Raw genomic sequence first — 15,298 nt, 5'->3', positions numbered from 1 at the left:
GCTCTATGCTAACAGTCTACTGTATAAAGAAGGAAGACCATGCAATGCATACGTTGCTTGCTTCTGGCAGCCACAGGCATATGCAACATGTGGCCACTAGGCTTTCCAGAGTACCTGCCTTTACATACAACATTCAAATACTCAGCTTTCTTCCCATGAGATGTAGAAAGCTTCTGGGTTTGACATAGAGCACCAAGTGAATGGCTCATATACCAAAGTTGACAGATTCTCTAAAACTACAGCCACACAACTATATGCACACATCACAATCAATGTGTGCTCCTCATCACATGGGCCCTTCATACATAACTGTCCTCACGGGAACACACCATTAGATCAAAATAAATGTGTTCTCTGACTTTTCCGGCACCTCTCAAAGCCCATAATTGTTTGAGGAAAAAGGTTGGTAGACATTGCAAGTGACTGGTTAAAAAAAAAAAAAAAAAAAAAAAAAAAAAAAAAGAAGGGGGAACATGTTGATCATACATAAAATGTGGTATATGCTACAGGAAAAGCAAGTAAATATATAATGTTCATCTCCCAAAAGAAGATTCAACTACCCCTCAGAGTGCATTCTGGGATTTCAAAAAGAGTGTTTTAGACACTCTTTAGAATTCCCTTGGTCTTCCATAAAACATATGTCGATTTGGTTGACAGATTCAAGTACCTGCCAAGAACAAGTACATTAATTTCTAGCATGGAAGGAAGGAACACCATGGTTGGAATGTCCATATCGCAGACACTCCATGCACATAGTGCATGTTCAGCCCCTTAGGAAACGGCCAGCTGTGCAACCGACAGCATAATAGTAATGGATGTTCATCCCCTAAGGAAACTGCCAGCATCATAGTAATGGATGTTCATCCCCGTTCAACCACCAGCCAGGAGATTCCCCAACCAAACAGGTAGAGAGGTGGGGATGCTGGGGACATCATTGCCCAAATATGGGACAACTAGATTACCAGTATCCCTGCTCCTTTGTTCACTTTTAGCTGTCAGCAGGGTAATCTCCAGGCCAATGAATGGGGCCAGGTATGAGTCATCGGTTGTACATTAATTAGCGCAGCTTCCTAACAAAAAAGCCAGCAAGTTCCCCAAAAAACCCTGAGCACTGGTGTTAACAGTTGTGAATTAAGTGCAATTTGCTTTAAATCAGCTGCAACCATAGTGACAGATTCTAAAAGCAGTGGTAGTAAGAAATACCTGAATCTGGTGCATGTGTTGTACCAGAAGTCCAGCTTTCATTAATTTTTGTGACAAAAATTTAAAAAAAAAATTAAAAAAAAAAAAAGGGAGGAGGTTCTAAAGCCTGAAAGTTTTTTTTAACTGCATGCATTCTATGCATGATGGTAAAAAAAAAAACCTTCAGTGTGCAGCTCCCCCCACATACTCGCCTGAACCCGATCCTGATCCAGCACTGTGCATGAGAGCAGAAGCTCTCCTGGGTCTCTGCCTCCTCATTGGCAGAGACACAGTAGTGGGACACATTGGCTCCCGCTGCTGACAATCACTGCTGGTGTGTTGTCAGCAGCCATGTTCTGTGTGTCTCATAGACACACATTTTCAGCTTGGAAGCAAGTACGTTCTGGGGGCACTCAGCACTGGGGAGGGGCAAGGAGCACTGGTGGAGAACCAGAAAAGAGGAAAAGCGGGGCTGCAAAACCATTGCACAGAGCAGGTAAGTAAACCATGTTTGTTATTTAAAGAAAAATAAAATGTAACCGTTAAACCATCAATATCACTTTAATGAATCTGTGTTGTAAAGATGTCAGGCTATGCTGATAGTGAAAAAGAATTAAAAAAAAAAAAAAAAAAAAAAGGAAGGAGAAGTCATCCTATGGTACTATGGTTAAACCTAGTATAGCAGCCATTCGAGTAATTTGTATGAGGCACTCAAATAGAAGTGACTGCTTTTCTCTATTTAAATTGACTGAATGATTAATTACAAGATTGAAGACATATGGGATACTAATAACAGAAAACAGATTGAAATATCACTACTAAGGGCTGGTTTCTGTGCGATTTCTGTGTGTTGCGAATTTGCAGCCCATTTATCTGAATGGACTAAAATTGCACCGGAAGGCTGAGCAAGTATCAAAGCGTAGACTATAGACCAAGCACCTGTTACCATACATCTTGCCTGTGTTATTTTTTTAATATTTATTTCATCATAACAAAAACAAACAGACATCAGGCCTTTCACCCTCCACATTTTTGCGCTCTCCTCTCTCTCTATAGTCTGACATTTTTATTTCCGGTTCCTGGAACCCAGTATATAGTAATTTTCAAGAATCAAGTTTACTTGATTAATTTGCTATTAATTTATCAGAAGGGTTTTGGTCTTGTTTGGCTTCATAATGGCTACAACTCAAGCTCTAGTGGTGAGATCTCACTATTGGAGCCTCTGAAAGGTTCATTTCATTCTATCCAACCTGGAAATTTTCCTTAAGTACGGGTTCACACTGATGTGGTGCGGAATTCGCACCAGTTTCTGTGCGATTTCCACATAGGGTTTCCACCCCAACCCTTTAAAACTGAACACATAATAATTACACAGGTTCTGTGGCTGATTAAGGTGGTAATTAAACGCACCTAGTGCCTTATGTGCATTGAATTAGCTGCAGAACCTGTGTAATTAATGTGTTCGGATTTAAAGGGATGAGGTGGTAACCCTATTTCCACATCGCATCATAAATAGCACCCCGTTCATACAAACCACTGCGGGTGTGTACTTTAAATGACACCCTGAAATCAGTTCACAAAATGCAATGCGATATGCATTGGATCCCTGACCCTTACCAAAAATACAGCGGCTGAAAGAATTGAACATGTCCCATTGGAAACCATGTTAAATGGACTTTAGTGTGTTTCTGTAAAATGCAAAAAGCACTAGAAAATGCTTAGGTGTAAACCAGGCCTTAAAAGGTCTTGGGGGTTCCAAAAGAGAAATCTGTACAGCTAAACTTTCAGCTCTAACCACCTGCTAAGCCAATTACATGGGAATTTCACTGTATTTGTTGATTATTTTATATATGTCACATCAAAATTACCAGGACTAGAATGATCTTGTGACTGGAAACGCCATTTAGGAAATTCTACCTTGTGATGTTCACCTATAATTGAAATAGAAGTTTTTGGTGGGGTCTATGATAGAAGATCATTTGGTCTAGGGATAATGGGTCACTTCATCTGAATTCAACAATTATTCTCATCCGTGCTTTTGTTACAATCTTATTTTAGGCCGACGGCAAGATATGGCGAATGTGAAGGAACTGGGCACATCTCCTGATGCATTGACCAGCTGGCCCAGAAGAGATATGAGCCAGCAGCCTGAGCCAGGGAGTATTAGACTGCCTAAGGGGGTCAGGACAAAATGTTTTTCCTACTGGATTACATTAAATTTCCTAAGGGTTTTTTGCCTTCCTCTGGATCAGCTGCTCTTTAACAAAGGGCTGAGTACAGCAGGAAACGTGTCAAAGGTTCATCTTATATGCTGTGATTTATGCCAAGTTATCAGTTGACATACTATATGATCTCCCCCTTATGTCTTCATTTCGATATTCAGCCCCAGTGGCAGCTATTCTCTGTTCATAATTCATGTCTAAGGTTTACGACCACTTTAAGTCTACAGCTGGCCATAGATGGATCTTTTTTTTTTATTCAATCAGGCAGCCACACAAGCGAAGTAGATGGAGGAATCCTTCCCACTGCGCCATGATATTTCAACAGTAGGACTCCTCCACTGGGAACAGCTTATAGAACCAGGCAAAATTTCGATCCATCTTTGGCTAGCTAAAAGGGTTTTCAAAGACCCGCAAAGTGTCCCCGAATCACCCATAAAAAGCAATTTAAATTTGAATGGTAAGGGTCAGTTCAATAATGGCACTGCTTGTCTATAACCTGCCTTTACCCTAAACTTGGGATCCAAATTAGGAGGTTGAATTTTATCAAAATGTAAGCAAAATCAGTACCATCTGGCAAAATGTAATCATCCAAAAGAAGAACATGACATGAAAGAAAAACTCCAGGGAAAAAAAATGGTTTTAAAATCTGCTAGGTCACAAATTGTTAGGTGTAAGGAGGTGAATGTCATTTCATGGTTCTACAATGTACACTTTTATTGATGCCTGGCAGTATACAGTAGCTATTTCAATATTTACAGTGCTCCAACAGGAGAAGTGTGGGTCTCCTACATTTCATCTGCATTGTCTGCCCCTCCTCTTTCCTATCTATTCACAGAACCCTTTGTATTTTGTGAAAATATAAAATCCTCCCTTGCAGTGAGGCCTTGCCCACACTGGAAGGGTTAACTGCTCATTTATGTCTAAGGGGCATGGAAAGGTAGATTTACTTACCCCGGTGCTCCAGTGGTCTAGGTCCTGACATCATCAAGACTGCTGAAGGGTCTATACATTGCATTGGACCCGAGGATGCCAAGGGACAGTTCACTGCCAGAGCATGGGGGAGCGGAGTATCAGCTAAGTAAAAGTGTGGGCGCAATCATACTGCAAAGGAAAATGTTCAAGTTTCCTGGCGCTTTAAGCTAACAACACACACATTATGACTGTATAATTTACTTTAAATAATACAGATAATATCCAATCAGGAAGGCCCTGATATAAAGAGTTGTGAGTAAATCTTAAGTAGAAGTCCAGAATCAATCTAAGCCTAAAACTGCTCCCATCCCCTTTCTAACTCCTATTCTTACTACCCTGTAAAAGGAAGCTGTATATACGTACCTACTCTGAGGGAGCTCTGGTCCGGTCACATGATCAGCTTCAGGAGAGAGGGTTACGTCACCACCCAGGCATGGCAGCTGTTGGCTCTCTCTTCTCCCCTGAAGCTGGCCCCTGGAGAGATCACGTGACTGGATTGGAGCATCCACAGAACAGGTAAGTATATGAATCTTCTTTTTACAGGGTAGTAAAATAGGATTTAGGGGGTGGGAGTGTTTTTAGGCTTTGTATTTTTTTTAAGTCCACGGAACTAAAAACTAAAACCTGCAAGTGTGCAAAAAACACGCAAGTGCACAAACACAAAAAAAGTGCACTTAAGGGTGTGCTTTTGTCCACCCCCCAGAGGGGTAGGACCTCTACCCTGATCCCCCGGGGCGCAAGGCTCTTGACAGGGACAACATTTTTCCAACATGGTCCACCTAGCCAAAAGGCCTGGCGGACCCCTTGTGGCTAGCTGAATCCAACCACCAAGTACTAGGTCAGGGAGCTCTCGCGAAGAGAGACCCCCCCCAGGAACAGGGCAAGAAGGAACCCAATGGCCACACATCCTTCCCCTAGACTCCAGGGCAGTCCTGAGGGCCCACATCTTCCATCCTAGAGAGAAAAAAAAACAAAACAAAAAACACACACACACACACACACACACACAAGGTGACAAAACAGTGAAGAAAATAAATAAATAAGTGGGCATGCAATTGTGCACTAGCTAGGCCCTGAGGCCCGTAGCAAAATAATTGCCCTGGACATAGCCAAAAGGCCAAGCCCTAAAAGGCGCAGTGCAGAAAAAGTGTTTAGAACAGTGACTATGTGCACTTTTCACACTTGGGATCTCACCCCATGTGCTACTAACAGCACCCCTGAGGCGACCACTCTCGGGGGGCTCTGCCTCCCTGGCCAGACAAGATAGAATCATTAAAATCAGGAGGAACTGGGCCCCTCCAGTTTTTCCAGGGGAATTACTCCCAGGTCCCAACAGCCTGTGAGCACCTCGGTTTCTCTTCCAGCCGGAACTAAGCTTCAGAGCCCCCATCATACCACCAGAGGTGCGATACAGCCAGCCATCCTCACCAAAAAGCAAGAATGACGGTGGAGCACCCCTACTGGACACTAACAGGAACAGATACTACACTTCATCTTAGCCAAAAGGAGCGGTTTTAGGCTTAGATTGATCCTGGACTTACACTTTAAGTAAAACCTGATGGTGTTGGAATCCCATGCTCCCTGGCTTATTCTTGTAGCTTAGGATACTAAGGGAGATACATGATACAACGCAGGTCTTTTTTTCTAAAAAGACCTGCTCTGCTTTAATGTGAACTTGTACTTTGCACACACTGCTGCCACACAAGCCCAGTGTGTAAAGGGGCAACAACCAGGTCTGAGCAAAATGAAGCATGCACAGCCCTTTGTAAAAGTGCAGATCAGGTGGGAGGAAAAGTGCAGGGAAACTAATAAACTGGTCCTTCCTGTGACACAAATCAAGTATTTTGCCTAGTAAGGACAGAGAATGGACTCAGGGCCAGAGCACACCAGCAACTATGTAGCAATTATCTGTAGCAGCTACAAATCTCTGTGACCCTTTTCTCTGTTGATTTGCAGCTGGCTACAATACTTGTCTTTGCAGCTTGAAATTGCTAGTATGCTACGATTAGCAACAGCTGCCTTGGAATAATATAAGTAGTTACTGAGGCTGGGAATATTGCAGTTAGCGTCAATGCGGTTAACCGCTCAGGAATGAAGATTGAAATTATGCAACACAGGTACTTTTCTTAGCAACAAAAACACCAATAGAATGTACTATAAATCCAACTCCAGCCAAATCAGGCTGCTCTGTAAAAAGACGCATGGGGCTGCCATTCATTCCTACCCTAGGTTCACACCTAAGCGTTTTCCGCAGCATTTTGCAGAAAGACACTACAGTTCATTTAACATGATTTCCTATGAGACACGTTCACATCTCCGCGTTTTCACTCAGTGTGTTTTTTGGAAAGGATCAGAGACTTTTTTGAACACAAAAAGTTGCATTTTTGGTTCTATAGACTTCAATGGAAATGCTACAGACAAGTATGTAGTGCGTTTTTGCCAGGTTTTTTATGCATTTTAAATCTGCCTAGCAACAAAAAAAAAAACAAAAAAAAAAAAAACGCATCAAAAATGCAACACAAAACGCAATGCAGAAACGGCTCAAACGCAAACTGCATAGGTGTGAACCTAGCCTTAATGGCACCCCCACGCATCTCAACCCGCAGCATGTTTGCGGGTGTGGGTACCGCAGGAAAACCGCATGGCTGTGGCTACGCTTTTTATCTTTTTTGCAGTAAACACAGGAACAGCAGTCCATTCAAATGAATGGGATGCCGTGCCCACACAAACGCAGGCCCCAAACCCGCTCAAGTGTGACCTTAGCCTAAGCAAGTTGCTAGCAGCCTTTCAAAGTGCTTGTGATGCAGATGCTTACTGAAGCCTGAAAAAGCTTACTGAATAGCTTGTTTTAAAGCGATAGTCAGCATCTCCTTCAAGATTTTTTATTTTTTTTTCAGGTACTTATATAGCGCTGTCAATTTACGCAGCGCTTTACACATATATATATATTGAACATTCACATCAGTCCCTAACCCTCAAAGGGTGTACAATCTAAAGTCCCTAACTTACATTCATACATACACATATTAGGGTCAATTTAGACAGGATCCAGTTAACCTACCAGCATGTCTTTGGAGTGTGGGAGGAAACCAGAGCACCTTGAGGAAACCCACGCAAGCACAGGGAGAACATGCAAACTCTATGCAGGAGGCATCATGGTCAGGAATCGAACCCATGACCCATTTACTGCAAGGCAGATGTGCTAACCACTAAGCCACTGTGCCGCCCAAGATCGGTGTTTACTATTCTGGAGCTGAAAGGGACTCCGCAATAGGAGAATAATGGAGGCTGCCATCATTGAACTCGCATTTTGAAATAGTTAGCTCCCATGTATGGCAAAATGACAATGTCTCTGAAAGAGACACCTCCGACTCATCTCACCTGAACTCTCCTCACTGTTCCTTGCTCCATCACAGCCAGCACTGAAATTGGCTGTGTTGGCAACATGGGAAAGCGGTAACATCAATACCCATGTCATGAAACAGTGCTTGGGCCTAACAATTGGCTACTAAGGCCAGGGACTGTTACACGGTAGCAGGTCACATGCTCCCCCATACCTTGAAGTGCCAGGTATTCTCAGCCAGTTGCGGATGAGCAATAAGCTGCCTGGGAGCACAGGAGTCAGTGGATTCCCTTTGTAGATACACTGTCACTTTGCCCTGCAAGGGAAATTCAACACTGTCTCTTTAAAGAGTAACTCCACTTTTGTTGAGGGGAAAAAATATATATATATATTTCCCTCTGAGTGATCTATGTACATTGCAGAGATTTTACCAAACATTGTTGCAGATTCCTACCATTTTCTATTATAAAGAAATAGCTGTGTTTTTGTGTACATTTGCAAAGTGATTGTGAATTTATAATGATCAATCAGCTGCTACACTTGTGGTGTTCTAATGAGGAAAGTGGCAGGGTTTGCATCCCTTTAGATGTGATTTCCCTCACCAAAAATGTTATTTTATTGTGTATATATAATGTTATTATATGCCCAAAATCTGATCTGCACCCTAGTGCAGACTTCTGGGAAAATCAGTATGCCAATCACAAAAGCAGGAAATGACATTTCTGGGGGGCGTTCTATATACCATTTGTGTAGAGAAAGTCTCCAGGTTACCATATTACATTTTACAGAAAATTACAGTGCTGCATATTGAAAAGGAAATGTAATCTTTCTTTAAGAAAAGAAAAAACAAAAAAAAACAAAAACGGTAAACTGTTGTGGTATTGTACCAAAGTGGAAGCAACTGGAAAAACCAGCAACTCAGCCACGAAGTGGTAGGCCAGGTAAAATGACAGAGCAGGGTCAACACATGCTGAAGCATACAGTGCACAGAAGTCGCCAACTGTCTGCAAAGTCAATAGCTAAAGACCTCCAAACTTCATATGGCCTTCAGATTAGCACAAAAGTGCATTGAGAGATTCATGGAATGGGTTTGCATGGGTGAGCAGCTGCATCCAAGCCTTACATCACCAAGTGCAATGCAAAGCGCTGGATGCAGTGGTGTAAAGCACACTGCCACTGGACTCTAGAGCAGTGGAGACGTGTTCTCTGGTGAGGAATCATGCTTCTCTGCCTGGCAATCCGATGGACGTGTCTGGGTTGGCGGTTGCCAGGAGAACGGTATTTGACTGACTGCATTGTGCCAAGTGCAAAGTTTGGTGGCGGGGGGGGATCATAGTGTGGGTTTTTTTTTCAGGGGTTGGGCTTGGCCCTCTAGTTCCAATGAAGGGAACTCTTAAGGCGTCAGCATACCAAGACATTTTGGACAAATTCCATGCTCCCAACTTTGTGGGAAGAGTTTGGGGATGGCCCCTTCCTGTTCCAATAGGACTGCACACTAGTGCAAAAAGCAAGGTCCATAAAGACATGGATAAGCAAGGTCCATAAAGACATGGATAAGCAAGGTCCATAAAGACATGGATAAGCAAGGTCCATAAAGACATGGATAAGCAAGGTCCATAAAGACATGGATAAGCAAGGTCCATAAAGACATGGATAAGCAAGGTCCATAAAGACATGGATAAGCAAGGTCCATAAAGACATGGATAAGCAAGGTCCATAAAGACATGGATAAGCAAGGTCCATAAAGACATGGATAAGCAAGGTCCATAAAGACATGGATAAGCAAGGTCCATAAAGACATGGATAAGCAAGGTCCATAAAGACATGGGATGAGCAAGTTTGGGGTGGAGCAACTTGACTGGCCTGCACAGAGTCCTGACCTTAACCTGATAGACACCTTTGGGATGAATTAGAGCAGAGACTGTGAGCCAGGCCTTCTGGTCCAACATCTCTGCCGGACCTCACAAATGCGCTTCTGGAAGAATGGTCAAATATTCCCATAGACACACTCCTAAACCTTGTGGACAGCCTTCCCAAAAGAGTTAAAGCTGTTATAGCTGCAAAGGGTGGGCCAACTCAATATTGAACCCAACGGACTAAGACGCCATTAAAGTTCATGTACGTGTAAAGGCAGACGTCCCAATACTTTTGGCAATATAGTGTGTGTGTGAAATTATATATATATATATATATATATATATATATACACATATACACACACACACACACACAACTTGCATAGACATCCATTTCTTGGAAGCCACACTTCAAGTCGGAATGACATACAACTTTGAAATTGTGTGAAAGTCGCAAGATTTCAAAGTTGAATCGGTGTGACCGGGGTGTAAGGTGGGTTGCAGAGTGTTGTATAAAAATGCAGACAGACATCCTGCATTTTTACACAAATGCACTGTATATCACCTCACTGCACCCTGTCACAACATAACAGAAAAGGAAAAAAGAAGAAAATAATAAATAAAACAGAAAAGGGAAAGAGAAAAAAAACAAAAATGCGCTGTAACCATGCATTGCACTGCCCCTACACAACATACAAGTGCACAAATTTTAATGTGCAGGCTGGTGTAAATGAGCCCTAAAGGCTTTAGCAGAGCTGCCTGAAAGTCTGAAAACTTTCAAATGCTCTGAGATAGTGTTTTATACATGACAAATCCCATATGTACAAACCCTTAGAGGGCCCATTTCACATCGGCTGTGTCTGCTCCAATCAACAGGAGATCCATGAACAGATCCCTGCTGAATAGGAGCTAAATGGTACAGATGTCGCTTTTGTGACATTGTCTGTTTTGCCCCCTGAACCTTAAACGGACCCATGTTATGTCTATGGTAGGTGGATGCAAATGAATGTGCATCTGTTTACATCCAACTACCTCAGGTCTGTCATTTCTATGTCTGAAACTAAAAAAACAAAAAAAAAAAAAAAAAACACACACACACACACCACAGAAAAAAGGATGCAGACCCTTTATTCTGAGACCTAATAGATGGACTTGAGGTAATCGAATATAAACGGATGCATGTCGGTTTACATTTGTCTGCCCATAGACTAACACGGAGCTTCCATTCAGATCTGCCGGGAAAACTGAACGATGGATCTGTCTGGAATGGCAGCTTCAAGCAGACCTTACAATGAAACCTTAAGTTATATATGAAAGTAATAATTTACAAATCTGAAAAATGCAAAACAAACAAAGAGGTAACCTTTCCACACCTTCCATTAGAGGTCTACATGGCTGTTGACAAACGGCAATGCCAGAGTTCTAGTTCCTATAGTAAGGCCACGTGTTACTCATAGCTGCTCCACACATGCTAGCAAAGATCAAATTATTAATTTTGTATAATTACATTTCATGAAAAACACATGCTGCTCTGCTACTATACAACAGATATATAGAATACAACAGATATAGAAAAAGCTCAAACTGAAAAATGAAGAACCTAGGGCAGAAGGCCAAACCAGGCAGTATATAGCAAGACAGATAAGCCAACAGGAAGTAGCGGTTCCTAGGCTAACCGTTCTTTCATCTCCAGAGCACAAGATAAAAAAAAATCTGCTAAAGAGGCCTTTTTTTTCCCAATTACATGCTTCAAAAAAGACAAAATACTCCGCCAACAATCTGCTTCAATTTGGCACAGGTTAATTTTTCAATGGGCTGAATCACAAGCCTCACAATTCTGCATATTTCAATGGTGATTTGTCGGTCGCAGCATTTGTCGAAAGAAATGGGGTGACAGATCTATTTTAATCACCAAACGTTTCTTTTCCACTGCGTTTTGAAAACATTACAATGGTAGGCGTATTGTATAGATACATGCTCATGGAGTAAACCAGAAACCATTTACCTCGAAAGGTCACCTATTCATTTGTCCACTGTGTGTCTTGAGCTTCAGGAAAGATCTATTTTAAAAGATCTTTCTGACAGCAAGGACATGTTTTCAACAATGCATGTCAAAGATGAGCTAGAAAATGGAGTACATATTGTGTGATGAGATAGCGCTGACTAGGCACCTGTACATTACATGGTAACTAAGAAGGGGCCACAAATACCTATTGGCTGCCATGACTAGTGTGATGTCACAGCAGCTGACCAGAAATGTCTCCATTCTGCAGGCTCTGATCTAAGTGGAGAAATTGGTATTCCCTTCATATAGAGGTGGTTTAACCAAATAACAAATGTGTAGCTCACGTTCAGATGTGGGTGTACTGACCCATACATCATTGGGGGCAGACCGAAAGCAGCGTGCAGAGTCCAGGCACAGCGTGAGCCATATTCACAATTCATGGTCAGGCCAATATTTTCATTAGACAGTGAAGGGATCAATGCAGCCTCTTTCTTCGGCCTTCTATTCACAAGTAACCAGGAAGCCATACTGTAGAACCACCTGTGTGTGACAGATCTACTGGACATGAAGAAGTCAACACAAGCCAGCCATGCTTTGGCAGATAAGATTCGATTAGATGAACTAATACAGGAGCCTAACCGTTCTCTGAAAATCTGTCCATTAACAGAGCCAGCAGGCAACTGTTCCAAATGAATTTTACATCACATGGCTTCCAAGGCAGACAACACATTTTTGTTTTCTGTTACACGCCGGCTAGTGAAAGGAGCAGCATAGTGAAAAACATTTGAAGTAAATCTGTAATAAGATTTTTTTCTAAATAAAATCAAATTTAAAAATTTAAAAAAAAAACAAAAAAAAAAACAACCAAAAACAAAACAAAAACCTGTATAAGAAAAAAATTACACTGATGTTTTCCCCTAAAATGCCAGGCACTTGGTTGTGATGCTAATCCTTTGGCTTCAATAACTTTTGATTCATTGATGTGGAACAAGTATACAGACCAGAAAGGTCTAAGAAAAAGACAGAAGTCCTTGTCTGCATACATGTTTGAGGTCAATGACTCAAAGCATTTAAGTGGAGGTTGATCAAGACAGCCAGGCAACCAACATTTTCAGAAAAAGAGGCCAACAATGGCAGTCTGCATGTTTTTCTCATGACGGATTTCCAGACACTATATTTTCCAGCGTACTGCAAGGACAATTAAAAGAATTTGTTCTTTTCAAACATTCTTGGCTTGTCCACACCATATCCATTGAGCTGCATTTTTCTGTACACCACCGCACATGTATGGTGTTTACAGAGCACATAGAAAGCAATTGTTTCTTATTCTCTGTTCACACCATACATGTGCGGTGGTGTGCAGAAAAACACAATTTAATGGACATGGTATGAACAAGCCCTCACTGTTGATTGCTCCTAGGAATTTGTACATAAAAGCAAGTCTACCTAAAAGTCAGGCTGGTCATGACAAAATATTCAGCAAAAGAAGTCCAAATGTCGCCATGGCTGTATTTACTAATCTGGAGCAAGAACTGTCCAATTTTGTGTTGTCCCACAGCAATAAAGCTGGCCATACAGTTAGCTTTTCTTGTTCATCTTGCAGTCGCAAAAAAAATATATACATATAACCGATTCCTCCATGTACACTATACAGCAAAGATGAAGGAATTTCTAGCCGCGGTTATTGTAGTCTGACAGCCAGCAGCAGCAGCTGTCAGAATACCTAAATAATGTCAGCATCTGTTTGGCTGAATCTTCCATCTAGCTCCTTCAATTCTTTACTCAACAGATGTCAGGCAAGAAGGTGCTGACAAGTCAACCCATGTAGCAAATTTTGTCTGGTTCATCAGGATGTGGCCAAAATTCACATAGTGTTTGGCAAGCTTAAGCTCCTCCCTCTGTATTAAAGAAGGAATAGTAAGATCATATTGTTTGCATTAAATACCTAGCAAATGCTTACATTGGGCCATAAATAAGGCCTGATCCATTTGTTGCAGAAGAAACACTAGAAAAAGAATCCTTACATGTAAACTCAACATGTGTCATCTACAAATACAAGGCATCCCCCACTTGTGAAAGGAGCGGAGCGGCCTTCATTTATTTCTCTTTTTTTTTTGTTTACCTGGGTTCAGGCAGTACGATCTTCTTACTAGCCCTGGCCGCAGGAGTGGATTTACTCTTCTCCATTGCCATCAGGTAGCTGACATCAGCCAAAACCGCCTCTAGATCCGCCATGGTGGAAACTTGTCAACCGATCAACCAAGCCAAGAAACACAGGTCAACAAATTAAAAAAAAAAAAAACAGTATCCTTTTAAAAAAAATAAATACGAAAACTATATTAAATTAAAAAAGTAACACTGCAATCCTGCCAGAAAATTTTTTTAAAACGTCTCTGAAAGGATGGGGATAATTCAAGTCGATGTGTTGGTGGACTCCAAGGATGTGTAAATGCAGATTGCTCCTGAATGAGGCCTGCTTCATGTATGGCAGGGGATGGAAGGGGGTTAAACGAATGATTTAACGATATCCACTTTGATTTTTTTTTTTTTGCCTTTTTTTAAAATGACAGATCCCAGTGTGTCTTGAGCAGGGGGGACAATCCAGTTTGGAGAGGCATCACAGGGGCAGCCACCTAGATGAGGATCTGATGGGCTTCATTGAAGGATTCCACAGAGATGGTGTGTGTGTTCCCAGTATTCCAGCACAGATTGCAGGCAGTGGGACTTCCTTCAAGGGGTGGGCATGGTACTGGAGAAAAATCAGGCGCTTTTCCCAACACGATGCCCCTCGATCCCTCTCCCCAACATGTTGCAGATGTCAGGCACACACATCCAGGCTCCAGCGATGGTCTCCAGCCCCAGCGATCTGCATTCACAGCCTCAGCAGCACACCATGTCCCTGGCTTGCAGGAAGCCCGGCTCCTCTCTGCTGCAATGGCACTCACTACAATGTGCTTCCCTTTTTTCCTTCTTCTTCTTCTTCAGCAACCTTCACATGAAACCATCGCTGATCGCAGGGTGGAGGGACCTCAGCAGACAAGCCTGCTTATTCCAAAGGAGAGCGAAGACTCGGGAATACATGGAAATGGGAATCCAGCGAGGAGGAAGAATAGAAAATCCCAGGCAAGGAGCTCTGTAAACACCAGATCCGTCTCCCTCTGCAGTCTTCTGGCTGGAACAGCTGTTTGGGCGCTTACAAAGCAATCTCCAGCATATCCACAGGGCAGCAGGGACTTCCAGATTGGGGGGACCCAGCTATTCCCTTCTTATGGGCCAAATCTCCCCCTTTCTCCTGTGCTGACAGCCTCCTGCTTCTGTGCAAGGCTCTATTAACATGAGCAGAGAAGCCGTGATGTCTGTTACTTCCTCTCCTGTGTGTGATAGCAGACACGGCCACTGCTAAACTCTGGGGGTGGATCTCTGCACAGGCCGGATCTGGAGTGCACAGTACATAGTGACAGCTAAACACAGGCAGGGCCTCCACTATGACACAGGGACTGGGCCACCACTGAGAGTACACAGCACTCCAGGCTGCTGACCAACACCACTCATTCCATAAGAGCTATGCTACAGGTTATGTGTGAAATATTCAATCCATAGAACAGCTAGGATATCTATACAATGTCCCATTGCACACATTGCCTGTAACATACAGTGGGGAAAATGCATTACTTGATCCCCTGTGTGTATATATACACACACACACATATATATATAT

At 42.4% G+C, this 15,298-nt stretch overlaps 1 protein-coding gene across 1 annotated transcript in view; it reads right to left on the bottom strand.

Moving 5' to 3' along the window:
• GRK3 (G protein-coupled receptor kinase 3) overlaps window positions 1-14,980 on the bottom strand; it is a 415,831-nt gene extending 400,851 nt beyond the window's left edge. The window contains exon 1 of the mRNA XM_089684118.1: window positions 13,703-14,980. Coding sequence (XP_089540244.1) covers window positions 13,703-13,815 — 113 coding nt within the window. The 5' untranslated portion in view covers window positions 13,816-14,980. The remainder of the gene's footprint in view (window positions 1-13,702) is intronic.
• Window positions 14,981-15,298: the final 318 nt, after the last annotated feature.

The sequence above is a fragment of the Staurois parvus genome, unplaced genomic scaffold (genome assembly GCF_062004578.1).
Source record: "Staurois parvus isolate SC_StPar_1 unplaced genomic scaffold, SC_StPar_1.0 ptg000336l, whole genome shotgun sequence".
In the NCBI taxonomy this organism is placed as follows: domain Eukaryota; kingdom Metazoa; phylum Chordata; class Amphibia; order Anura; family Ranidae; genus Staurois; species Staurois parvus.
Note: the sequence above shows the minus strand (reverse complement) of the source record. Positions and strands in the feature narration are given on the sequence as shown.